Source organism: Hippocampus guttulatus, chromosome 2 (genome assembly GCF_054856545.1).
Source record: "Hippocampus guttulatus isolate MCC_2025c chromosome 2, RoL_Hgut_1.0, whole genome shotgun sequence".
Classification (NCBI taxonomy): domain Eukaryota; kingdom Metazoa; phylum Chordata; class Actinopteri; order Syngnathiformes; family Syngnathidae; genus Hippocampus; species Hippocampus guttulatus.
In genome coordinates, this window is record NC_141262.1 from 5,522,271 (window position 1) to 5,549,652 (window position 27,382).

At 42.0% G+C, this 27,382-nt stretch overlaps 2 protein-coding genes and 1 non-coding gene across 6 annotated transcripts; all 3 read left to right on the forward strand.

Moving 5' to 3' along the window:
• Positions 1-168: 168 nt before the first annotated feature.
• On the forward strand, positions 169-6,589 carry aurkb (aurora kinase B). 2 transcript variants are annotated; one of them, XM_086132724.1, is made up of 9 exons: positions 169-282; positions 927-965; positions 1,327-1,402; positions 1,498-1,543; positions 2,035-2,223; positions 3,755-3,893; positions 4,489-4,637; positions 4,768-4,942; positions 6,245-6,589. In XM_086132724.1, the coding sequence occupies exons 1-9, from the start codon at positions 277-279 to the stop codon at positions 6,416-6,418; spliced, it is 993 nt and encodes a 330-aa protein (XP_085988850.1). In that variant the 5' UTR covers positions 169-276; the 3' UTR covers positions 6,419-6,589. The 2 variants fall into 2 exon arrangements, with proteins under 2 accessions (XP_085988850.1, XP_085988860.1); XM_086132734.1 differs by having other exon boundaries at positions 3,797-3,893.
• Positions 6,590-7,629: 1,040 nt separating this feature from the next.
• On the forward strand, positions 7,630-7,711 carry trnal-aag (transfer RNA leucine (anticodon AAG)). The gene has a single exon. It is a non-coding gene; the product is annotated as a tRNA-Leu (tRNA).
• Positions 7,712-8,613: 902 nt separating this feature from the next.
• Positions 8,614-27,246, forward strand: bod1l1 (biorientation of chromosomes in cell division 1-like 1). Of its 3 annotated transcripts, none has more exons than XM_086132748.1 (27): positions 8,614-8,828; positions 10,172-10,296; positions 10,393-10,583; positions 10,701-11,147; positions 12,740-12,889; positions 12,983-13,143; positions 16,141-16,237; positions 17,209-17,335; positions 17,423-17,483; positions 17,769-19,311; positions 21,360-21,409; positions 21,551-21,665; positions 21,750-21,839; positions 21,918-21,955; positions 22,043-22,085; positions 23,001-23,050; positions 23,143-23,212; positions 23,274-23,350; positions 23,440-23,518; positions 23,592-23,629; positions 23,722-23,887; positions 24,335-24,931; positions 25,005-25,069; positions 25,176-25,260; positions 25,353-25,494; positions 26,560-26,631; positions 26,859-27,246. In XM_086132748.1, the coding sequence occupies exons 1-27, from the start codon at positions 8,712-8,714 to the stop codon at positions 27,004-27,006; spliced, it is 4,944 nt and encodes a 1,647-aa protein (XP_085988874.1). In that variant the 5' UTR covers positions 8,614-8,711; the 3' UTR covers positions 27,007-27,246. The 3 variants fall into 3 exon arrangements, with proteins under 3 accessions (XP_085988874.1, XP_085988882.1, XP_085988889.1); XM_086132756.1 differs by having other exon boundaries at positions 24,335-24,925; XM_086132763.1 differs by having other exon boundaries at positions 23,298-23,350.
• The last annotated feature ends 136 nt before the right edge of the window (positions 27,247-27,382 follow it).

Here is a 27,382-nt window from a genome sequence, read left to right on the forward strand (position 1 = left end):
CAATTAAATTACTAAGTACTTGAGTGAATCCTTTTTTTGTTGTAAAAGAAACGTTACAATGCCGACATTAACTGAAGGCGGGTCAATGTTGATTTAAGGCAATCACACACTCTCCTTCGGTTTTGCTTCCTGCCCCCGCTGGCCAATGGGAGCTCTTGATGTGCAAGACGCCGACCAACCAGCTTCGTCCTTCTTGACATTTTGAAAAAGTTGGCGGCCGTTTTCGTTGGGAGGAAGAGTTGAGCCACACTTTAAAGTTGTCGATTTAGCACAAAGATGCAGGTAAGTTTTTTTTCTTCTTTTGTAGTTGTGAAATAATACAGCACGCGGGTTACTAACCCTGAGTCATTACCTTTTCCCTTAGTTCATACGTTTAGCCACCTAGCCGACGGTGGGTGAGCGACTGTTTTGAACGAGTGAGCCTAAATGAACCATTTATATCTTGTGAAAATTCCTATCTTACAAAGGAACAAAACTTCTTAATATACACTCTCAGCACCTCTTAATCATTGGCTGTGACTAAAGTTTTCTTTCCTCGTTGCTTATACACTAAAACATATTGTGGATGATAAGAACGTTGTTTGCGGCCTAGTTGTTGTTTACTATTGTCCCGAATGTATGTCTTTTTCTCAACGGAAAATTACAATGGTATGTGCAACCCTGCTTGCAAAGACTGGGAGGGGGAGAAAAAACACTGGCATTGTTGGTTAATTTACGTGTCTTGAATCACATCCACATAGATATGCATTCTGTCAGTGTACTGTGTATCAGTCTCACAGAGAAAGTATTGTATGTTACTAGATAGGTGGCACAAAATGTTAAAATTAAACTTTGTTAAAAATATCGATTTAGATTTTACTTTGTTTCCTAGTTGCATAAAAACCCAAAGTATAATTGATTAATTGCCAAAATATATTTCTTTATAGAATAAAGAAAATCACGTGCCAAGGGCTTTGCAGCAGCAGGTAAGATGATGAAACCGAGCGTTGAAGTAGTAACATGTAATCCTGAAGTTGTTCATGAATGTAGCAGTTATGTTTTTTTTTTTTTAAATAACAATATACAGATGTAAATATTCAGCCATTTCTTTTCCAGTTGTGGATTACTGTCATCTTTTTCACACACATAACACATTTTTTCACGATGAGGTAGTATTCTATATCTACACAGAAGTAGGGTGTAACAAAAACACACGCACACACACACACGCACACATTTTGTTTTCTTTGTATTGCAAAAGAAAGGCCATACAGAAAAGTCATTCTACTCAAGAATCTATTCACAATAAAGGCAACATTTATTTCTGCTCTGAACCTGTCGGACTAGTCCTCGAGTATGTTGGCAGGCCCACAGCGTGTTCTGGTGAAACCCTGGCTAACTGCAGACAAAAATGTAGTCACAGGTAATGTGTGGGTCTTTAAAAAATAAGTAACTAAATATAGCCACTGGGGAATATTTTTTAACTTACTTTGCTGATAAAGTATACATCAATTTTAGGACCTGTCAGAGAGTGTGTTGGTTCGTCCTCCAGTTCAGTTGCAAAGTAAGTAATCCCTTGCCTTTTTCAGCGTGTGATGTTAAACATACAGCAATGGTTCTTTTCCTGCTGGAATCCACTTCAATTAGTGTATTTAAAATTGTGACAGTGTGATGACTGTAGGGTTGGGCATTTTTTGAATTCCGGTCCCGATTCCAGTTCCTCATATCAATTCCAGTTCGAAACGATTCTCAATGCTGATTCTTTTACAGGGCAGGGTAAAAAAAAAAAAAAAAAGCATGGTTTTGATTTAATCAGAGTACTTTAGTAGTCATCGGAAACATGTATTTTGCATTATTAAACAACCAGATGTGCATGTAAGATGTAGATATTGTTGTCCACTTGGAGTTGATTATTTCTATTCCATGTGGAAAATTAAGCTTCGAGGCAGCGATTTGGCTTCACCTTTTTTGTTATATATATACTGTATATATATAACCCCCCTCCCAATTAATCCACTCTCTTGATTTCCTCCTGCCCTCTTTTTTTAAAATCAGGCAAGTCACCATTGACGACTTTGACATCGGTCGACCCCTGGGGAAGGGCAAGTTTGGCAACGTGTACCTTGCCAGGGTGAAGAAGCTGCAAGCCATTGTAGCCCTGAAGGTGTTGTTCAAGTCGCAGATGGAGAAGGAGGGTGTGGAGCATCAACTCAGGAGGGAGATCGAGATCCAGGCCCACCTTAAGTAAGTGTCTTTCGCTGTATTTCATTTTGTCTCACTGACTCTCTTGGCAGCCATCGAAATAGTACCATGGAAACCATCCAGAGTCACACAATCCGTTCTGGGATGTTGAATGAATGCTGTTCAGCGGTAAAAGGTTTTTTTAAAACAAAAATATTAAGATATAAAACCAAACACCCGTAACTTTTATACCTATTGCAGACATGCTGTGAAGGTCATTGACCTTGTATCATTTTTTACAATCTTCATGATTTAAGATGAGTTTGAAAACGTATTTGACTCTTTTGTAATGACAGTTTGTGATATATTTACAGTTAAAACTATTCAAATAGGCTATTCCACGATGTCCTTTCGGGAGGGGTGCCAATTGCATTTTTACAACTGCGATTGTATTAGTTGTAGCAGTCGTATAGTGTGGCTGTCGTTGCCCCGACTTCATCTATGACTGGTGAAACAGGAAAAGTTCCCATGAATGTGATAGCAATGCTGTTTTTGCTGATGAACTAAATGGATACGTCACCACAATGGCTTAAATGATTTTGGAAAATAATGAATAGCCTCCTTAAACCCTCATAGTTTACAAAGAATGCAATATTTCTTTGAAGTGTCATAGCACAGAACTGCTTTATTGTCCATAAAGGGCAAAAAATCCCAAGGAATTAATATAAACTATATATGTATGGATAGCACAGATGCCGCTGAACATTTTGAGTGTTTGAAAAAAAAATGTTTGTATAACACGACATACATCATTTACGAAATTGTAAAACGCATAGGTTCGGTATCAGTTTTATTCGAAGGGCATAAGGGTTATTAAATATTGCGACTGTAATTTAACATGCAATCATTTTTTAAAGCGAGATAACACTTTGTCTCCGGTATGGAGTGTATAACCAACCTGAATATTTACATTTTTGGCTATCACAAACTCAACAAAGGGACTGTATTTCCAGCTTGAAAAGCAAATGTTTCTACTCCTTTCATTGGTACTGTATGTAAAATGTCAGAATGCTCAAAACGTGACTTGGCACATATGTGACACCCCCCACCCTCAGACGATCGGGGGCATGTGACCCCATCCCATAATGCTTCACGGTTGAAGATGTAAATCATTTCCCTTTATAACTTTTACATTGAATAATTTCTTGTGTTCCTGTTGGTTGATAAATGGGTGTGTTTTACCTCTTTTTTTTTTAATTTGTTAACTATTTGTTTTCTTTCATGTGCAAACTATGCATGTACTGTACTGTACTTAAATCCTGGCTAAAATTGGTGTGGGCGGGGGTATCAATGACTTGTGCCTCATGTTACTCACCTGTGCAGCTTAGTGGCACTTGTTATTTTCTTTCCTGAAGATAAGCATCTTACAGTTGTTGTATATTTTGCCAGCTTTTTTTGTCACAAAGCAATGCATTAAGTCTTGTAATCGTAACTCTAGTCAGATTATTAGCTAGAGTAACGCATTAGATCACTTGTGACTTGAAATTGCAGCCATCGCTGAGTAATGCGTTACAGTTTTCCCCCTTCTGCTCAGACATCCCAACATCCTTCGCTTCTACAACTATTTTCATGATAGCAAGAGGGTGTTTTTGGTGCTCGAGTACGCGCCACGTGGCGAGCTGTACAAGGAGCTCCAGAAATACGGACGCTTTGATAACCAGCGCACTGCCACGGTAAGACATTGTTCTATGAAGCGAGGAGCCATCCTTTTGTCAATGGAGGCGGTGTCGTTTTGTAAAATCGTCGCATGTTTGCAGGGTTATGGTTAGTTAGTTTTTGTGTGCACTTTTGAGTGTGTTAGTTTTTATTTTTTCCAAAATGCTTCGTTTTAGTTTTTATTACTTCTTTTTTATACATGGCGTGCTAGCGAGAAATAAAACCCTGCAGATTCGCATAGTTGCCGTTTTGTTTTTTGTCTTTTTTTAAAATGTATTTTACATGTCTATCACGGTTTGGGGGAAAATTCTGGGAGGTTGAAATCCCTCCAATGCGTTTAAAGGGCATAAATTACTGTAGATGCAGATTTTAGCTTTCTGCGAGCCGGCCTGGTCCACTGCAGTCATAGTTTTACTATATTAACCTAAAATGTAGTGTCCGTTGGTGATATAATTTTTTAAAGCACTTGTTTTTAATAAACAAAATAAATGTTTCCATTTTTGTTTATTTTGTTAGTTTTTGTCAATAATATGTTTTAACAATGATAATAACCTTGGTTGCCTATCATAAGTGGTCAAGAATTTCTGAAGATGTTGCTGCTTTCATTTCCAGTACATGGAAGAAATCTCCGATGCACTGTTGTACTGTCACGCGAAGAAAGTTATCCATCGCGACATCAAGCCAGAGAATCTACTACTTGGCTACCGCGGAGAGCTGAAAATTGCCGATTTTGGTTGGTCGGTTCATGCGCCTTCTCTCAGGTATGCAGCACCTATGAAGTTCTCGATATTTGTAAAAAGTTTTCCACCTTTGAAACCGCATTTTTAAAAAAAAAAAATTCTTCAAAAGCCACTACTGCAAAGTACATGTAACGTATCGCCATTTGTGCAGGCGTCGTACAATGTGTGGGACACTGGATTACCTCCCTCCCGAGATGATCGAGGGCCGCACCCACAGCGAGAAGGTGGACCTGTGGTGCATTGGAGTGCTCTGTTATGAGTGCCTTGTGGGGAACCCTCCCTTCGAAACGACCTCTCACTCTGATACCTACAAAAGAATTGTGAAGGTGAGTCAGTCACAGTCAATTTTTCGAACATTTGCCTCTCTCAGGCTAAATTGCTGTATCACAACCATCCATAACAGAAGATCCGTCATTTATGTCTTAACTCGGTGAAATCGGATTTTTGTTTCCTCGGCTGTGTATGCTTTCTCATTGAAATAGGACCAGTGTCTGGTGTAGAGCTGAACAGTTTTGAAAAATAATCAAATTGTAATTTGTTCTCCTCAATATTGCGATTGTTATTTAATATGCAATTATTTTTTCAAGGTGTTTCATGTTATTTATTTATTTATTTATTTTGGATACACATCCATCCATTCTCTACCGCTTATCCGGGTCGCGTCGTAGGGACAACAGCTTTAGCAAGGAAGCCCAGACTTCCCTCGCCCTAGCCACTTCTTCCAGCTCTTCCCGGGGGATCCGAAGGCGTTTTCAGGCCGGCTGGGATACATCGTCTTTCCAGCATGTCCTGGGTCATCCCTGGGGCCTCCTTTTGGTGGGACATACCTGGAACTCTTCACCAGGGAGTCATCTTTTTTTTTTTTTTTCCCCCTTCCATTTATGTTGAGAGGGATGAAATTTCATCTGTGCTGTATGTTACAAATACAGCACATTTGACAATAAAGTAATAGGAAAATAAGCATAACTTGAGGCACGTCCTGTTAGATGTTATAGTTACGATGTCGTCCTGACACCGAAATCCTTCTCTGATGTGGCACTTGAATATATGTATTTCTCTTCTATATTATAAAGCCGTGGGAATTTTCTTTTCGCACCCGACATATATATATATATAATTTCCGAGGACGATTTTGTGGCTGGGGGGGGGGAAATATATATATATTACCGTGGCCCAGCTTGGTCCCTATTTCCCGCGAATAGCGAGGGTCAACTGTAAATATATTCGAGACTGAGACTGAGCATCCTTGTCCTTTTTGGTTCCCAGAATGCACTGTGGTGTAATGCATTTCATTAATGAAGTTATAATGACATCAATCCTTGTCATATGTGTTTGTATTACCGGTAGTTGATTGTGTGTCATATTTAACACGTATGTTTGATCATGTTGTGTTATGCTTTTATTTTATTATTTTGTCACTCGTAAAACGATGTAAACTGATTCCGCTGTTGTCTTTATGTTGGTTAAAAGTGTGAATTTTTCTTTCGCGTTACTCTCTTTGTTTTCACCAATCTTTAAACATACCGTCTTCTTCGTTTGTCAAGTGCATAAAATGAAAGTACAATTTTAAAATATACAGCACTGATGGCTTTTGAGCCGTTTCTGAATATGCTCCCATTATTTTGCAGGTGGATCTAAAGTTCCCAAGTGTCGTCTCCGAGGGGGCACGGGACCTGATCAGCAAGCTGCTTCGCCACTGCCCCACCGATCGTCTACCGCTACAGCGCGTCATCGAGCACCCGTGGGTCCGCGACAATTCGCGCCGGATCTTACCCCCCATCTGTCCTGCCAAAACCTCGTGAGCCAAATCCAAAGCTACCTGTGTTATTTTTGTGATGGGGAGATATGGTTAATCGTCCTGCATTCTTTTAGTAAATGTCCTGCTGTGGGCTCAACAATGTATTTTTCATGTTGTATCTTGTACAGTGTGGTGTTTTTATTTTTGGGTGCATCTCAATAAATGAGAATATTGTCAAAAATGTCATTTCATTTGTTTAATTCAAAAATGGAATTGTACAGATCCATTAAAACATTAAACAGTGGAGGGCCCCAATGTGAAGTCCCCCCCCCCACTCCTCCACGGGGCCCCAAAATCCCTGCCGGCACTGTTGGTTGTAAGGCTGATTTTTAATTGACAGTGTCAAGCAGATTTAATAATATACAGGTAGTAATAATTGTGCTTGCCTTTTTTTAATGAAAAGCTGCCATCAACAATATTTTACACTAGTCAACTAAGTACAATACAATACACTCATGAATAAAGCAGGGGTCACCATCATAGTCTCCATGTCAACCCCAAAGACCACATGAATGACCTGGAGGCTTTTCTCAACATAGCGCAGTACAGTGTTAGTGTCAAGTGAAAGTCTGACATTCTGGTTTCCTCCGAATGTTGAAGTGATCATTTGAAAATGCAAAAATGTAGTTGCAGGTTCATATTTATCTGTTTCCTCCCTGTTAAATCATTGAAAACATATTTTCGAGATCAGTTTTCCCACTGCAGTGGGAACAGTGGTACCATTCATGTTGCTCCAAATATTCCAGTTTTTCTCTAAACGCCATGAACTTTCCAGGAGTAGTTGTTTTCTTAGCACTAATTGATATAATTGTAGATGTATAAAGTGCATGGACAAACTGTCCGTTGACATGGAATAACCTGAAAAACTGTACATGTCCATGTGCACGCTTTTATCAAGTAATAACATGATCCGTCATTATTGTATGCCAAGTAAAAGAGTAATTCTTCTACGCCTGCCTTCAGTACTTTAATATGCCTTACAACTGTACGAAAACTAACGAAGTGTTTAGAATTGACATGCCCGAGAAAACGTTTCTTTTTGCAGACTGGTGTAGTTATTGAGAAATCATTAACATGATCAAATTACATTGATGAATGTAATTGTTAATAATATAACAGCTAACTTTCCCAAATCACCTACAGTATTTCGCCAAAAACTGCCAAATTTGGCTAGCAATTTCCTTTTAAGAACTTAGGTGATGTTCAGTCGACCAAGGTAGCGTGGCCGAGCGGTCTAAGGCGCTGGATTAAGGCTCCAGTCTCTTCGGAGGCGTGGGTTCGAATCCCACCGCTGCCAATAACTTTTTTTAATGTGATATCACAACTGTAACATTCAATCGATCATGTGTATGACCATTTAACATGGCAATGATTTGGTTTGACCTTGAGAATATTTTTACTTGTGCCACTCTCAGCGTTAGATGTCGCCAGAGTAACTGGAATACAGGGGCAGAACGTCGCGAAGTGTTTGCTGTTCGACAGTAATTGGGAGCAGAGCTGAGCAAAAGAAATCAACATTCCTCCAATTACATTATCATGTGTCCTGTAACGTTAATTGCATTGGTTGCGTTGGTTTTCCTTAAAATTTGTTCATTAAAATGTATTGATTTATGTCTTTAAATAATTGGTTAACTGACTTTAAAAAATAATATAATTTAAAACCGCTTGACATGTTTGTATTGATTTGATACAATCATTTATTAATATATTCATGTAAAAAAGATCTAATTATTGAAAAACACATTTATTCATATGAACGAGGAGTTAGTTAATTGATTTATCGTAAATGATGAAATGTAACACAATTAAACTAAACACTTTTGTCTGTTAGTTTTAGTTTTTAACATTTTATAATTTTTCAAATAAGTAAAACACTAGATTTCGCATGCATTGTTCGGTTATTTTTTGTTTCAATGTGTCAAATAATTGACTGATTGATTACAACTAAATTATTAAGTAAGACAATGGGAATTTAGAGTCAATTTATCAAATTAGCAATTTATGATTTACCTGTTTGTTTTGAGACTCAATACATATAAATACGTAATTCATTCAGCGTTTTTGCATTACTTTATTTAATAATTTACATCTGTGCAATCGTGAAAGAAATACAGTATTCATTATCCCCTATTTTTAAAAACAGGAAATGTGTTCTATTTCCGGTTCACTAGGATGTTTGTACTTAAACCTTTCCGGGTTGAAACCGCTCATACCGTTTTGTACCAAAACAAAAACCCTCTCTTTCGGTCCCATATGCTTAAATTTAATGATTAAAAATTAATCGGTTTGATTTCATCATGGCGGGTTTACCACCGGGTGATCCGCAACTCGTGTCAATGATCGTCAATCACTTAAAAACACAAGGACTCTTTGACCAGTTCAGGAGGGACTGCCTCGCAGACGTCGACACGAAGGTAACAACATAACGAAATGAATACAGTCTAAGTACATTACACATTGAACGTTTCTGTGTGCATTTTTGTTCAAAAGGACAGATCGCATCTCCTCACTGCATGTGTTGGAATAAGCTAGCAAACTACAACTGTCTAAGTACTACTGTAAAAGTACTCATCGTGTACAACGAATCCCGATTTATTCCAACATTTTGAAGTGAGGTTACTCTTTCGGGCGCCCGGTGGTTCAGTGGTTAGTGTGTCGAATTCAGAGTGCAGAGATAGCGGCCTCAATTCCTGCTCCGGCCTCCCTGTGTGGAGTTTGCATGTTCTCCCCGGGCCTGCGTGGGATTTTCTCCGGGTACTCCCGTTTTCTCCCACATTCCAAAAACATGCAAGACAGGTTAATGGAACTGTCAAAATTATCCCTAGGTGTGTGTGTGAGCACGGATGGATGGTTGTTTGTCTCTGTGTGCCCTGCGATTGGCTGGCAACCGGCTCAGGGTGTCCCCCGCCTCCTGCCCGAAGATAGGCTCCAGCACCCCCCGCGACCCGACCCTATGAGGAAAAGCGGATCGGAAAATGGATGGATGGATAATTACTGTTTCTTTCCTCTACCAGCAATCCTGCCAGTAGTCTCAATTCAATAGTCGTCCAGGTTTTCTTGACGCATGTTTCACAAATGATGTTGATGCTGGATTGAAAGCATCTTTGTGAGGTTTATAGGTGTAAAATATATCGATAAATGTGAAACTATTTATGATGCCAATCTCCTTTCAAGTCGTGGTCGTCTTCCATTTTTACTGAACCAAGGCCCTCGTTTTACATTTGCAAAATGTAACGGCACACTACTAAAGAAAAATGTACCAAAAAGTATGTCTATCAACACTGGAAAAAATGATTCAGCCGTCTCAAGATTCTTCTTAGTGTGAAATATGTGCCCGTTTCATTCAAAACAAAGCTGACTTGCAAGAAGCCTTGAAATATTCTACAATAGTTGTCACAAGTTGCAATAAATCAAAACAATGGAGAAACTATATTGTTAAAAATAACCCCCAAAACGGATTCGTTGTGTTGGTTAATGGGCATTTTCAGAGCACATTGAGAAACTCAGAACTAAGAAATTAATATGGCCATGATAACTGCTTGTATCGTTGAATACAATACAGTAGATGGAAATAAAATATCAACATTTAGCATGCATTTTGCCTTCTTTTTAGGAAATGTCTGATGTAGATGAATGTAACAGTGACCATAATTTTAACAAATGTTTTATTTACAACATACCATGGTAAATTAAATAAGCATCTATACAATTTATACCTCAACGCACAGACCATTCAACTTTTGCATATGTTTTGCAGCCAGCTTATCTGAACTTGAAACAACGAGTGGACAACTTTGTCTCCAACCACCTCTCCAACCACACTTGGAGCCCCCAGTTGAACAAAAATCAGTTGCGAAACAACATCAGGCAGCTTGTGTTGCAGTAAGTGTTTATTTATTTATTTTTTAACATCTGCTCTCCATGTTTTCAAGTTTGAAATGAAACTTGAAAAAACTCAAAGGAATTCATCCCTCTTAGATCTGGCATGCTGGAACAAGGAGTAGACAGAATCGTGGCCCAGGTGGTGGATCCCAAAGTCAACCACATCTTCAGGCCACAGGTAGAGAAAGTGGTCAACCAATTTATGTCGCCTGGTACCAGCACTGAGGAGCTGCCAGTGCCGATGCCCTCGACAGAGATCAAAGTGGACGCCATCATCCCACAACAGGGTGCGTGTGATGTCGTCATTCAGTCACCTTCTCATCCACCCATTAACTACCAGAGTGATGTTGTGTGATCAAGTGTAAGCTTTCATTGTAGTTAATTCTGACCATGTTATTGTTTAGCCTCAACATCTGTGCCGACACCCACTACTGCCACAGACGCCTTGTCCATCTTGGACGCCATCACTTCTCTCAACCAGGAGGCCAACATCAGGTCCACCGAGAAGGGCGGTAAAGCACACGATGAGCCCGTTGAAGACGGCGAGCAGGACATGAGTCTGGATGAGGAGGAAGACATAAAGACTGAGCAGGTAGAGGCAGACGAAGCAAAGCTGGTGGCGGAGCTCCAGGAATTAGAGGTAAAGACGGATGACCCTCCGGACCAGATGGACATCGGGAAGGAAATCTCCACGGAGGAGGTAAAGATGGAGGAGGAAGAGTTGCGAGCTGAAGACCGGGCTGAAGAGAAACCGAAAGCGGGTGGTAAAACAACTGAAAAGCTTTCAGAGGTCAAACAGGAAGAAGATAGCTACCAGGCTAAGCAGAAAGCCAAAGAGAGGATAAAGGAAGGTCAGTGACTGTGTAGTTAAGCAATTGATTCAGTTTTAATTGCTGGTTTAGTCCATGACATGTCGGAAAATACTTTTGAGATATGAGCCGTCCTTCAGCAGATTACCTCGCTTTGACTTGCAAACAAAGATTTGAGATTTGTTTGGCAAAGAATGAACAATTCTTCAAAAAGAGGCTTCAAACTGTTAAGCGCCACCCTTGGTTGGAGTTTGCGCTCAACCGAAATTTACACATTGCATATTTAAAACAAGGACATTGCCTAAGGAAAGTCCACTTAGCGAATTGCTAACAAACAATGTAAAACATTATAGACTAACTAACAAATAGCATTGTGTTGTATTGTTATAACCTTTTAGGCTACAGATGTTGAACACAAGCAGCGGAGCAACACATCTAGACAGACAATATAAAAGCACTCAGTCTTATATTCTTAATCCTTTGCAACAAACAACTTCCATTGCTGCATCTTACTGAGTAGTTGTGGCCGTCCGTCTCCGTTTACTTACATATGTCCAGGCGGCCTCGGCAGACACACCGAGCAAAACTGCACAATCAAAGAATCAAACATCATACAAAATATATTTAATTCTTTCTTCTGCTTTTTTTTTTCAACTTTCAACTTTAAAATCACGTTCAAAAAATTTTGTTTTGAGAGGATGGAATGGATTAGTGGCATTTTTATTCATTTCAGTGTCGTAGGAATATAGGGAATAGGAATTTATAAAATAATATAATGTACTGTTCTTTTAAAAACATAATTGAGCATGTGCAAATAGATTTTGATTTGATTGAGAAAAATTGATCGGCAAATTGGTGCCGTTGTTAAAACCGGCTTCTTTCACCATAGACAGCTGGCCAAAATAAAACCTCTCCTCTCACATGAACATTTTGAGACAGTAATTCATGCCTTTGTCACATCCCGGCTCGATCACTGCAATGCCCTTTACTTTGGAGTCAGCCAGTCCTCCACTAAGCGCCTTCAGCTGGTCCAGAATGCCGCCGCTCGCCTCTTGACTGGTACTCGTAAGAGGGAGCACATAACTCCTACTCTGGCATCCCTTCACTGGCTCCCCATTCATTTTAGAGTTATTTTCAAGATCCTCTTATTTGTTTTCAAATCTCTGAATAATCTCGCGCCACCTTACCTCTCTGAGCTCATCCGCCCCTACACACCTGCCCGGCGCCTCAGGTCTGTGGACCAAACTTTATTAGAAGTACCAAGAACTAAACTGAGGCTCAGAGGGGATCGAGACTTTTCTGTTGCTGGTCCCTCTCTCTGGAATGACCTCCCACTGAACATTCGGCAAGCCTCCTCGCTGCCCATCTTCAAAACCCTCCTCAAAACCCACTTGTATTCTTTGGCTTTCGACTCAGCATGACTTAGATTTGTTCTTGGTTTTACTGTTTGGTGCTTTCCACCGCCTTTATTATCGATTTGTCTTACTGTTTATTGTGCATGTTAAATTGCTCCATGTACAGCACTTTGTATGCAGCGATGGCTGTTTGAAAGTGCTCTATAAATACTGTTGACTTGACTTGACTTATTTTGTGACCTAATATTTAGTGTTGGTTTGTGGCATCATCATTTGCAGAGTATTCTTTGGAGGACTCTGACTTGGACGGCTTGAGTGACATCACTGTGAGTTCTGTGCACACCAGCGACCTGTCCTCATTCGAAGGGGAGAGCGACGATGAGCAGCCATTGTCCGATTCCTCTGAGGAGGACGAGCATGCACCCGATGGTCTCACTTCTTTTTTTTTCTATCTTTTGACCACAGATAACTATACGCATGTCAGCTCATGATTTTTTTTCCCCTTCGATTTCCACTTTCAAGGTGTGAACTCAGACAAGAAAGAAGCCGGCGAGGAGACTGGAGAGGAAGGCAAAGAGAGTAAACCTCGCCGCAAGGCCTACGTGCACAAGCCGTTCCTTTATTCCCGTTACTATAGCGACTCAGATGACGAGATCACCGTCGAAGAACGGCGGAGATCTGTGGTGAGTTGGACACATGAGGATTCGTCAAAGAATTCACATTATTTTGGGAGATAAGTACCGGTAAAAAAATAGTGTGCATACGCACTTCTCGCCAATCTGCCGTAATTAAAAAAAATCGACTCTTGGATCTTGCTAATGAAAGCAAATAAAACATGACTTCCTTCCTTGTACCGTAAAAACAAAACAAAACCAAAAAAAAAAACGCCATTGTGTAGGGTTGAAAAAGGAATTAAATTCAAATCAACTTCACAATGTCATAAAATGCAATTTTCACATCGCAAAAGTGAACATTTTGAAAAATAACGAATCTTTTTTTTTTTTTTTTTTTTTTAAATCTCTTCCCCATCCATCCATTTTCCGATCCGCTTTATCCTTACAAAGATCGCGGGGTGTGCCGGAGCCCATCCCAGCTGTCTTTGGGCAGTAGGCGGGGGACACCCTGAACCTCTATTTATGTATACTTTATTTATTTATATAGTGTCAAGATAAGTTCACTGATTAAAAATTGCAGTCCACATGTTTACATGTCATTGTTTCATTAAACAGAGATGAGTGGGTGAATCGTCAGGAAGCTTCGAGGCTTTCTTTCAAATTGTGCCGAAACAAACTCGAAGCTTTGGTGTTTCAGTGCAAGCAACATTTGGGACATTATTAGGGACATCTAGTGGAAGTGTGAAGTCAAAGCAGCCTGCAATATGTCACCAAAGAATGAAACATACCCTCACTCTTTCAGCAATAAAAGTAAAAAATATGGTGCAGAAGTCGGCCATAAAAAAATGCCTTTTTTCATAACTCAAGTAAATATGTTGGAAGTTTTCATCTGTCTTCTAACGGGAGTACTTGTGAACGGAAACAACACATTTTCAATTTTTTTAAAGAAAGAATCATTTCTCCACAAGAGGCAGCTTCTCTTCGCGCTCACCATTTTTCCGGCTTTGGAAAATATACATGGGTATGCTGGAAGACGTACACATTTGTGAGCCACTGCCCACAAACCTTATTTGGTGGGATAAACTAATCTCAAATTTATGACAGATTTGTTTTTATTGTTGTTGTTATCGGATTTATGACTTATGAAAGACTGACTTCTATGTTTAAAGGTCAGGTGTGAAGTACACTTAGCCAACCATCTTTTGAATAATACTTAGTGCTAAAACTATTTCAAGCATACTTTTGTTACTTTTTTTAACGCACCCCGCCCAGGTTCGTAGTTAGACCCATAGCAACACACTTTACAACGAAAATGCTTTTGTTCAACGATCTGCGGCGAGTGACATCATTTACAGAATGATGAGTCGCCAGTCAGTCATTGTACTGCATTGTTGATTGTCCCGTCAACTGCTCTGTGCCATTGTTATCGAGTTATTTGGCAAAATGCCTCGACGCCGTGTGGCGATGCACTGTTCACATTCAGACAAACAGTTGTTTGAGTGGCCAAAAGAAAAGGATAGGGCTTGTAAATGGACCACAACATTGGAAGGATACAGTTTGATTCACGCAAAGCAAATGAATTTCACGCCAGTGTTGACGAGCACTCTGGGTCCACTTAGAAGACCTCTGTTTTCTCAACAGGATTTGCAAAAACGGTAGTTGTGCTCCTCAATAATTAACTCTGGCTGTTGTTGATGAAAACATTCGATTCAAAGTATTATTCGTGTACATGGATGTAATCCTGTATGAAAACATTCAAATCAAATGAGTGCACGGATGAAATCCTCTGTAATGGTTTACAACTAACAACGTTGCCGGTATAATGTACCGAGTGGCTGACAACACAGCAGAACTACCTTAGCGATGACAATGTAGGACACAAACCCACTATGACTTGCGCTCTCAGAGCGCGTGGGAATACATGGACGGACTAGGTCATCCCATCATGCTCAATTGACAGCACAGCATCGAATTGCAAATAATAACAATAGGCTAATAAGCGCAGCCTTTACAGCTTACCGTTCTTCCAGTCCTGATGGGGTCTCATCTCCCAAGTCTGCGTCCGGCCGTTCGGGCAAAGCATTTTCCGCATCCTGAGCATCTAGCTCGTGCATGTGTGGTACAACATACACCTTGCCAACAACCTCCTCTTCCTCCAACTCTTGGATCACCTCAGATGAGTTTGAAACGTCGCTTTCCCAATCGATTTCTGACTGGCTTTGTACACTTTCCCTAGTTTCCATACTGTTGTCTTGAGGTGACGTCACACTTCCAGGTTTGTCGCTCATCAGTAACTCGCGTCGGGAAAATGATTACCGGTATTTAGTCAAAATATTTACTTCACTCTTGACCTTGAACACACACTTGTTTCGAATAATTTTCTGAAGTTAATATACCGGTACTTAAAAGGCTGCAAGTCAGTGTTTAGTTAGCCTAACCTATAAATATTTATCTCAAAGAAATCTTTGTTTTTGGGTTTGTTTGTTTTGTTTTTTTTGGTAAAATCAACAGATTTATTGCTTGTTTGTTAAAATATAAATGCCTAGAGGGCCTTGAAAAACTAATTGAACAAGACAGTTGTGCTTATTACCGGGTTCAATTCCAGCTCCGGCCTCCCTGTGTGGAGTTCGCATGTTCTACCCGGGCCTGCGTGGGTTTTCTCCGGGTACTCCGGTTTCCTCCCACATTCCAAAAACATGCCTGGCAGGCTGATTGAACTCTCTAAAATTGTCCCTAGGTGTGAATGTGAGCGTGGATGGTCGTTCGTCTCTGTGTGCCCTGCGATTGGCTGGCAACCGATTCAGGGTGTCCCCCGCCGACTGCCCGAAGACAGCTGGGATAGGCTCCAGCACCCCCCCGCGACCCTCGTGAGGATCAAGCGGTTCGGAAAATGGATGGATGGATGGAGTAGTGCTTATAAGTTTACAAGCACCGTTATGTAAACTTATGAGCACAACTGTATATCGTAATTGCAATATTGATGGAGAAAATTAGATGATTTTTCTAAATCGTTCAGCCCGAGAGCCGCATATCACCATGTGTGTGTCTCTTCAATGTTCTCTACAGGCCAAGGACAAAGAGGAACGTCTGCTCAAAAGGCAGCAAAATCGAGAGCGAATGGAAGAGAAACGCAAGCAGAAAGCAGCACAGTCTGAAGAACAAGGTAGCTCTCCTTGGATTGCCCTCCTCTCTCGTGGATTTGGTGTCGCGTTTAGATGCGTGTGTTCACCTTTCAGCATCATCCTCTGCTACCAGGTCCAGTCTGTTTTGTGCCAATTAGGCCTGAATGTTTGTTCCTTTTGGCACATAAATTGACTTCAAGATCCTCAACTGTTGATATCTTCAAGTTAGAAACTGACCGAACAATTGATTTAAATTTACTGTACTCTTTTACTGTACTGTACCGGTAGTTAATTTCTTAGGATGAAGAAATAAAAGGCATACTACAATAAATACAGTGAGTAACAGTCAAAATTTTGGACATGATAAAGTGTGTCCAGATCTCCGGTTGTTTTCCTTTCTTGTATGTGGGCTCTTGCCCAATACTAATATTACTGGGGTTCATTTATAGTATATACTGTATTATACAAATATGGCCTTGCATGTTGTTGGGGGCAAAGTGGCCTTCTTACCCCCGCGTGTTTGTTGAATTTCGGACCAAGAGGATGTTGGTTATCCAAATACAGGCTGGAGTCGATGAACGGTACCTTCGAAGGGTTTATTTGCAGAATATTCCGGGCACCCGCGGTTTACAGACAATGGCTGCGGTGGTCACGAGTGCAAAGGAGGAAGGGATTCACATCATATTTATATCATCAGGAGGGTGGTACCAAAACACGTGGTGTGGCATGAGGACTTTTGTCTCTCCGAAACCGATTCTTAGCTTGTATCAACCGTTGCATTCGTATGTCTGTGCGTCTCTACAAGGTCTCCGGTAGGGAGTGTTCCAATTTTAAGTGATGATTGCTTCACGGACGCCAAGTTACGCTGTGGGCATGGGAAAGTTATACGGCATGACTAAATATGGGCAGAATACACACTTCAATCTGAAGATCGAGGATTTTGTATTGATTGGATTCCTCATTTAAGAAAAATCATTCAATTGTATTACTTGGTCATCATGTTACTGCACAGATCAGAAAAAACAGAAGAGCAGCCTGCCTGATGGGCTTGAGACACCCAGAGCCAAAGAAGCCCGTAAAGAGCGGAAAGTTCTGGAGAAAAAAGTTGCTCTCAGCAGAAAGAGGAAGCTCGACTCGAGGTGAGTCTGAAAGGTCTCAGTCTGGTTTTGTTGCCCCCCCCCCCCCCCCCCCCCCCATGTAATCTGCTCATGTTTGTGTTTGTTTAGGAGAGAAGGAGACACGACCAGTAAGAAGAAAGGAGAAGCAGTGGAGACATCTAAGAAGCCAGTACGTTACCGTCATCTTGGATGAAACTAAACAATAGAAATTGGTAGTTGTTAACATGTCTGCCTCACTGTTCTGCGGGGTGGGTTTCAATCTTGGTTCTGGCCTTCCTGTGTGGAGTTTTTATGCTTTTCTTTTTCCAGAAATATTCATGTTGTGTCCTTTGACGCCTCTCAAGTTGTCCATAGATGTTATGAGTGTGAATGGTTGGGACAGACTTCAGCTCCCAAATGACAAGTGACACAGAAAAATAGATCATATGAGCTCGAACCATTTTGTCCTTTTCAGGAAGTAAAATCAACACCATTGCGCAGCCTACAACAGAAGCCGGTGAGAAATTTATCCGAGCCGTCGGCCCCTGAAGAGAGTTGCCGAAGGTTAAGCGGGAGCGGCAGCATCTCGGAGGATTCCGGAGATGCCAAGACGCTCCCTGACAAAACTCGCACGCACTCCTTCATCCTGGACTTGGAGCTGGGCTCGCAGGAGGCGCTCAGGCAGCGCTCCGTCGGAAAGTTTGACCGCCCGTCCCGCAAGGAGCGCAAAGAGAAGGAACGCGCCTTGTCGGAGGAGCACCTCAAGATCAAACAGAAGCAGGAGAAGAAATGGGAACCCCAGGCCAATGACCAGCAGCAAAAGGAAAGTATTTCTGCCAAGACGTCCTCCGACGAGAGAGGTGAGAAGAAGCCGAAAGGGAAAAATGAGAAGAAAATGACCGGTGCGAAGGAACAGAAAACGTCTGCTGGTGAGGCTGACGAGGCTTCAGCCAAGAGGATGCGGGCCCAGTCTGTTGAGAAAGACAAGAGCCGTGACAAAGACAAGATCAAAGGTGACAAAACAACAACAAAGAGTGATTCAAAGCAATCTCTCCGCCCCGATTCCTCTGGCTCTTTGGAGGATCGACCTGAGGTGACACAGGCAGTGGATGGTGGCAAGAAAAAGGAGAAACACTCCAAAGACGTCCTGAAAAGGTCCAAGAGCCACAGTGAACACCGGCAAGTAGACAAACTAAAAACGGAAAACAAAGAAAAGACCAAAGCCGAGCACCCCAGTGACAATTCCCCGAAAAGAGTCAAGCCAGCGGAGAAGGGAAAAGCAACGGCAAAGTCCAAATCCAGAGAGGAGCCCAAGTCTCACCCGGCATCAAAGATGGACAAGAAAACTCACGGGTCGGACATCCGCGGGGCCTCGGCTGCCGGCAAACCTGAGAAGGAGAAAAAGAAAGAGGTAACTGTGAAGGAGCAAAGGGGAAGCACCGAAGAGCCTGAAGTCAAGTGCGCCAAGAAAAAAGTGGACCGCAAAGAGAAGAAAGAGGAAAACCACGAGGAGAAGAAAGCTACCAAAGTGGACAAGTCAGACACGACTCTTTCCGTTGAGGCTGAGGAGGCGCCAATGCAAGCGGCGCGCCCCGATCCGGTCGGCATCTCCTCCTCCCACGACACACGTCAACCTTTGAGCGACATCTCACTCGAAAACGAAACGCGAGTGCCGGAAATGCCCGTCGTGCCTCCGGAGGCCGACGCTCTGCTGACACTCGTGGACGTGTGCACCTCGGCCATGGACGCCAGGGCGCACGCCGGCGGCGGCGGCGGCCGAGAGCTCGGCCGACTGCAGGCGACGCTTCGGGACGCCGACATGAAGATGAAAGAGGCGGCCCTCACGCTGCTCTCCATGGACCCCGACAGCGCTCTGCCCCCCGGCTTCGTGAGTCGCAGACCGAAGGAGGACGCGGAGGCGCCCGAGGACAAGCAAAACCCGCAAGAAGATCCTTCCGAATCGTCACCCTTTGCATATCAGACTGTGAAGATTGATGATGGCAAATGGAACAGTGAAGGTAATTCATCTTGTTTGATAGTCGACCAGTTTGGCATATTTGGCTTGCGGCTTGTAATTTCAGAGTGAACTTCAAATGCAGTATAGACTTTCCGGGTGACCTTAATTTGAGTTAGGGCTGACATGATAGTATAGAGCGCAACTTTCAAATCACAGAGGCTGCAATTTGGAAGTAAGCGAACAAAAAGTCGGCACATTTCGTTTTTTTAATATACACACTACATGTATAGCTGGATAAGTTCCCTGCCTAAGAAATGCAATCAGCATGTTTCCATATCATTACATAATTGTTGCCTAAAACATGAATATGACATGAATAGTTGCAGTGCTAAAGCCACAGGCTTATTTGCATTGTTGTTGTCATCTGAGTTGATTCCTCATTTGTGTGAAAGACACATTTGGTTGGTAGAATTTTGTGAAGTTGTCATTGGGAATGCCGAAAGTGCTGTCACCTTCAGATTACTTCATGGTCAAAAAATACACGGGAAGATGATCTTGAAACAATAATCTCATATTAAATCACAATACAGAAGAAAAGCAAATTGCAAAAAGACCTTTGAGGAGCTTTAAAGGGCCATCGCAACCCTGGCCGAGTCGGGGTACTCGCGCGTTGGGGCAGTGGCACATAGGGCAGTAACCCTCTAAAATACAGTTCAAATCTTTTAGCTAGGCCTTATGTGTGAAAGTTTGAATGAGTATTGACCAAGGTTTGGACCCTCAGCAACAGCGTGCCACAAAATGAAAAGCTTTCAATAAATTTTGGAATGAAACGCAGTAAAACTTGACGATCAGACAAATACTCTCAGATTGGTTTGTTGAAATACAACCTCTTATAGAGGCCAAAAATGGCACCAAATTAAAAACTATAGTCAAAATTATTTTCTGTTAGGTTTAGCATACAGCTACAATAGACTTTTTGTCGGTCGTGGTCGGTGTCTCCCATTTTTCGTAGATCTAGGTGAAGCATACAACCAAGAATGCTTTGAAGGAGGAATTATGAAACATAAAATTCCATGCCCCGACCGTCGTCATATAATATGTTGAAAACTTCAACGATTTCTTTTTATCCCGTTGTTGTCTGAGGTGTTGAGATGGTACAGACCAAGTTTGAGTCAATCAGTTCACCGTCTAGGACACAATGACAAAAATGGGACCCCTGTAAATATGCAAAAATGACACAAAATGGTATGATCAAGTACTCATAGCTCACTCTCTCTGCATTTTGGGGTTTAGCTAACTTTTTTTAACGTCTCGGGCCGCTTCACATGCTTCCTAACTTTCGTAGCCGTCGGTCAAATGTAACGGGGAGAGGGCTATGTTGAAAGATTATGGGTGACACGACAGACGCATTTTTTTTGTACTAGTGTATGGCAACTTTAAAATGTCAATTTTTTTTTCTTTCATGTTTGGTTTCTCCAAAATGTGATTCTTTGCGGAGACGAATAAGAAGGTCTGCAGAAACAATAGAGACCTCGCGGCGCTCACTGCCTGGGTTCTCATTAGCCTATTCTTCAAAATGGTTCCAACTGTTCAAACTTTCCGTACTTTTTACGGAACAAGGTGTTCCCGAACAATGGCATGAAAGGGAAAATTCACAACAGGTCTTTGATCCTTGAAAGCAACCATTGAAGTGTATTCAAAGGTTTAGAGGAGATCATAATAATAATTCATTTTATTTAAAAGCGCCTTTCATGTCACCCAAGGAGACTGTACAGACAATAAGGGAATACAATGTAAAAATAGATTAAGATATTATATAAAAACAGGACATACAATCACAGAAACATAGGGAATGGAAGAATTATGTGTTGTAGGCAGTCCTGAACAGATCACTTTAATTTCCCTTGGAAAGGTTACCTTGGAGTAGCTTGACTTGTGAGTTGGCGAGACTTTTCTGTTCAGATAGGTAAGAAACTAAACTTTGAAGTCGAGTTAAACAATTACATTTTGGTTTCATCCTGAAATGTCACCTAAAAGCCAAACAAATATCCCCTGGAATAAGAAAAGTGAGTGCTTGTTTCACTCAGATGTGGTGTTTTCTCTTGATAGATAAATCTGAAATGGATGCAGGTCAAACGCCTCTGCTGCCTGCTCTTCAGGTAAATCACCTTTGTTGCACTTGGGCTTTTATTTTGCCTATTTGCATCCGACCTTCTTGTAATTCTGTCTTCATTTCAAACATTTAAATGTCGAATTTGATGAGTAACGTGATCATTCTGTGCGTGTGTCCGCGTGTGCAGGAGGACGACGGCAAGCTAGGTGACCTTCCTTCTCATGAAGAAGAGTCCAAAGCTGGCGAGAGAGCTGCTGACTCGCAGCCAGCTGAAAAACAAGAAGCATCTGCCGATGAACATGGTCGGTGTGTTTAAATGAAACTCGCTCGGCTCGGGAATATTATCAGCGACTTTTTTCAAGCATAATTTTTGATGCCGATTGCAGTTGCTGATGGCGGCACAGGAAACACGGAGGGGAATGCTTCTGCGCCGCCTTGTGAGCCACCTACCGTGGAGCCCGTTTGCAGTCCCCAAGGTGAACGCATGAAATCGTCTGTGTTGCAAAAGGACTTTTCACCATCTGACGCACCATCGCTTTTCGTGTCATATTTAGAACAAACACGCCCGGAAGTTGATGCAACGAGCACCGAAGTGAGAAACCACCCTCACGTTACATCGCTCTCTTTGATTGTCATAAACATGAGAAAAGAATGTAACGCTCTTTCATCTGATTTACAGACAGAAGAGGCATTGGCCAAGGAGCAGATTGACGTCAGTGGCGGTATGTAAAGATTTTGATCAAAGGCTGAATACACTTGCGGGCCACTTCATTAGGGACATCAGCACCACGTAATGAGATCCAACGCAAGGGGTACAGTATTCCCCCGCCTCATTGCGGTTCACAAACCGCAGCCCACTACAAGTACAGTTTTTTTGTGCAAGGTATCTATTTTACTGATGCGGAAATACCCCATAGCGTGGACAGCAGTGGTTGAGATCCATCGTTTTCCATGTCATATCACCGTTTGAACGGGTTTTTACGGTATACTTACTGTAAAGCCATCGGGGAGCCACTGTACTTTTCAGCTATTTACTTAAAACACATAAAACCAATGAACACGCTCACACATTAGTTGCTGTTGGCCGCAGCTCACACCCAGACAGTCGCACGCAGACTTGGCCCCACCTTGCCTCGCCTCTCAACTCACAAATCACAATATTTTTTCTATTGTTTTATGTTCACTTTTTTTTGTTTTGTTGCTGTGTCTAAATACCTTTTCAATGTGATTTTTAAGAGTCTTTTTCGAAGTATGACTGTTTTTAAAGCACAAAAGAAATGTAATGGACTCATTGTGGAATGTAAGCCCCCGCGATGAATGGGGTTCGCTGAATTACGTACCGTATTTCCAACTAATTTTCGTCTGCTTGAAGAAAGAAACATCAACAGGTCCTAAAAATGCGCACCACGTATGCGTGTGCGCATGTGCATTTCTGCAACATGAGACTACAATGTTGAATTCATGTCTTTCAGTGTCAATGTCACAAATGAAATGTTTCATCATTTTTTTATTTGAATACTGTCCTTACACCGTGCTTGTGTTCATTCAATGCAGGTGCAATGTTACTCAAAAGGAACAACATAGGGAGAGTAATTATTTATTCCAATATTGTGAACTTGCCGCCTTCTCTTCATCAGGCAAACAAGATCTGAAAAAAGAGGAGCAGGAGGAACGTGGTGCCCAAACTGTAAGTGAGATTTTTTTTGTTTTGTTCCTAAGGAAACAGGCCACAGCTTTGTCACTTTCTGATCTTCACCTTGTTCACTTCACCTCGCTTAGGCGGAACTCTGCTCTCCACCCGGAGTCGGCACAGAACCTGAGAGTGGAGCAGAAGTTGCCAAAGAAGAAAGTGTGTAATTCTGTAATTTTGAATAATCTGTTTGATATTTTGATGGCGGTTTGATTCCTAGATGTCTTTGTCGCCATCGATCCAGGTGAAAGCTCAGACATCCATGAGCCAGAGAAGAACTCTGAGCTGTCTGAGAAGGTAACTCTTTTAAACATGCAGCGACTGGATCATCCTTGATGCTACAGTCGTTGGTGTTTTTATATATATATTTTTCTTTTCTTTCGTAGCAACACAGTGGACGTGGCGGACGTAAACGCAAGCTGTCCAGTCAGAATGTCGCAGCAGTGAATGAATGCGCTCATAATTGTAAGCGAGTAGATGTTAAGAATGCAGCAACATTGCCAAATTGATATTTGACGGCAACCATTTCAATGTTCAGCAGGTGAAGGTGAGGGTGCAAAGGAACCACCATTTGAGGTCAGAGACTCTCAATGGCAACAAAGATTGAACTGGATGCCGATTTATTCAAGGAGGAAAAAAAAAACCTCGAAATAAACATTCGTTTGCAGGAAACTGAGCAGCCGAAGACTGTAGAGGTGAGAACACCACGCAGGGGACGGTCGTCCAGAGCCATAGAAGAAGTGGAGGACGAGGAGTCGCTGAAGCAATTGGACAAGAGGGAGAAGACGCCAAGTCGCAGAGGGAGACGTCCAGCAGCCAAAGGAAACTCTGCTGGTAAAACACCGTCCAAAAAACAACAAACAAGTCCGCTAATGCATTCTATTGAAATATATTCGCTGCTACCTTGACTGTGGATAAAAAATTTCCAGGTTCAAGTTGTCTCACAGCCATTCTTTATCTTACTTTGATTGTCGGTGAATCCTTTTGATTGAAACATTGGGCATTTTCAATGTGCATTCTGGTTATGGCGTGTGGATTGAATTCAATTTTTGCCATTAGAACCAAAAGAAAAAGTATGAATTCATTTCAGAGGTGAACGTCTTTAAATTTTATTAAATTCTCTACCGATAATATTGGAACTTACAAAGAGGTTACAAGCATAATCGGAACCGCAGTTTTTTTAACATTTGGGCTCAAACTCACGAGTTCAACTGCCTAACCAGTCCGGGCCCCGAGATTTGGCTGTATATCAGACTGAAATGGTGACGTGCTCATTTTCAGATGAACCAGCAATGAAGAAGCGGAGGAAATCAGCGAAGCCTGGAGAAACTCAAGTGGGAGACGAGATGATCAAGAACACCAGTGAGGAAGAAGCCCTGAAGGACACAACTGAGGAAACAAGTGAGGAGCCCACGATGGACATAAGTGATGAGACTGTAAAGAACGCAAATGAGGACGCTGTAAAGGGCCCAAGTGTGGAAACAATAAAGGACACGAGTGAAGAAACTATTGCGGACACAAGTGAGGAGTCTGGAAAGGACACAAGCGAAGAGGATATGAAGGGCACAGGTGAGGAGGCCAGCCAAGTAACATCTGTGAATGATAAGAGTGAGGAAGCTCCTCATAATACAAGTGAAGAGACCATCAAAGGCACCCGCGAGGAGGCCGGAGAGAATGTTCGTGAAAAGAGCACAAAGAACACAAGTGATGATGCATTGAAGGACACACGTGAGGAGGCCACAAAGCCTGTTAGTGAGGAGAGCACAAAGAACACAAGTGAGACGGCGATTATGGAAACAAACGAGGAAGCCATAACAGACGCCGCCGACGAGTGCACAAGTGAAGAGTGCATCAAGGTGGAGTCCATGAAGGGTACAAGTGAGCGACCAAACGTTGACACAATCTTGTTTGCCGCCATTCATGATGACTCAATCAGTGAACGCCTTTTCAGCTTCTTCATGCAAAGACAACGAGGAGACAAAGGAGGAGAGCGGCGATGAGAAGAAACCCGACAGTGTACGTGAGCGAGACGGTTTGAAACGCCATCCTCTTACTTGACTTCCTCTGTCGTTCTCATATTCACTTGAATCCAGTAAGAGAGAGCGTTGTGGAATGTCTTCAGGTTGACGAGCAACAAGGTTCCACTCCCAAGAAGCCCGCTCGGAGGGGAAGACCTCCCAAGGCCGCGACACCCTCAGACAACTCAGGTTCTTCTTCGTTATCCCGCATGAGTGATTCTGACTGAAAAGAACAAGAGGGTGTCGTTATTTTCCGTTTGCCGCCGCGGTCCCACCGGCAGACAAGAGAGAGAGAACGGCAGGTGAAAAGGAGGCGGAGCCGAATGACGAGGATGAGGACGGCGCAGAGAAAGACGACGATGGCGGCAAAGAACCGAAAGGCAGAGCTACGACGCGCTTGGCGTCTCGTCTGGAAGCTGAAAGGTGATTCCTCGCGACCGCTTTGGTGACCTCCACGTACGGGCTCAGCTCAATAAATTTGAATCTTGTAGAAGTTTATTTCAGCCATTCCAAAAAGTGAAAGTTGCATGATATACAGATGAATTAATTAAACACAGGAAAATACATTTCAAAAGGCCAATTGCTCCATAATTCCGAATGAAAATGTTGTTATCTTCACGTAGTATTCTCATTTCTTGAGATGCTGCATTTTGGGTTCTTAGTTATAAGCGCTAATAATCATCAAAACGATTTAAAAAGTCAATCAATCAATTCTGCAAATCTACAGTATTCCGAGTTTCACTTTTGCAATGAACTACTGCAAAAAGTTTTCCGTGGTTTAATGTATTGGGATGCAGCTGTACATCGCAACACATCAAGTTATGTATGACTTTTATCATGGCCGACACTTCATATTTGGTAATGTTACACACCTGTAACTGGAGTAAAGTTTTCATATTAGTTAATGCTGCATTTGCTTTAATCTTAGTTTACTACGCACTATAAGGCGCTCCGGAGTTTAAGACACGCCTTCAATGAACGGCCTATTCTAAAACTGTTTTCAAATGTAGGGCACGCTGCATTGTAAGGCGCATAGAATAGAAGATACAATGGTGGCTTCAGTTGCCTTATGCCTCCAATAGATGGCGCTATACTAAAGGGAATACAATACAATACAGCTTTATTTATATAGAGCTTTCACAATCGCCGCAGCTGTATCAGAGCGCTTTACAGAACATTTAAAATACTACGTCCAAGAAATCTGAATATTGATCCAAAAATGAGGCATATTGAATTCTAAGGCGCAGTCTCGGCTTTTGAGAAAATGGAATGCTTTTGGTTGCCTTTTATAGTTCGGAAAATACGGTCATTGTATCTTGTAGCTCAATTGCAATTTGATTCTTTTCCAAAATTCTTCAGGCCCGGTGTTAATATTTTTATCGCTGTCGCCATTTGCGGAATTTTACAACTGTACCGCATCATACGAAGAATCGTTTTGACTATTTGGCTACAGCAGGCAGGAGTGTCATATTCATTGGTAATTTCCAGGAATAAGCCGAGCAAACCTTCCACGAGGGCCAGTCGACAGAGTGGCAAAGACGAGACCGCAGCTGCTGCGCGGTGAGTTCATCCTCATCACCTCACGCTTAACTTACTTCCAGCGTTCACCAAAAAAGAAGGGAAAAGAAATCCTGATCAACAAATGAATCAGGCTGGGGTTGATGCCTTTGCTACTTTCACACACATTTTGAAAAAGTGTGTGCTTACTGTGGGCATCGGTGCTAATCTCTTCAGGCCTACCACTTTTCGCCGTTTGTTACTGCAAAGCGTTGTTTTTGCCCTCGCAGTGGGACCAGGGCCCAGGCGACCGTTACCAAGGGGGCACGCAAACTGGAGGCCAGCCCCGCTGCTGTGCGAACGCGAGGGGGGCAGAAGTCCGAGGAGCCGCCGGCAAAACGAGGAAAACGCGGCTGCCACGTAAACAATTGCACTTAAATTTTATCGAGTAACATTCACTTGTGGTTTCGATCACGCTCCATCATTCCTTTTTGTTTAAGTAGGGTTAATTAACTGAGGGCACACAAGCTTGAGAATTTTTAGAGTGAAAACTTTCATTCTGTGAATGATAAAACGTGTTTGTCTTTTACTCCTATTTTTTTTATGATGACATAAATACTTTTCTTGTCTTTAATATGTCAGATGGTTATTACTTTATGATAAACTAACTTAAACAAAGCCATGTATGCTGTCCTTTTTTCAACTAAATATCGCTGTCATGAAGTCTGACTTTACATTACTGTACTCAGAAAAAGTTGAGTGGATAGTCAGGTTTTGTGTAAAATTTCAAGATGAACCAGTACAGTTAAAACCT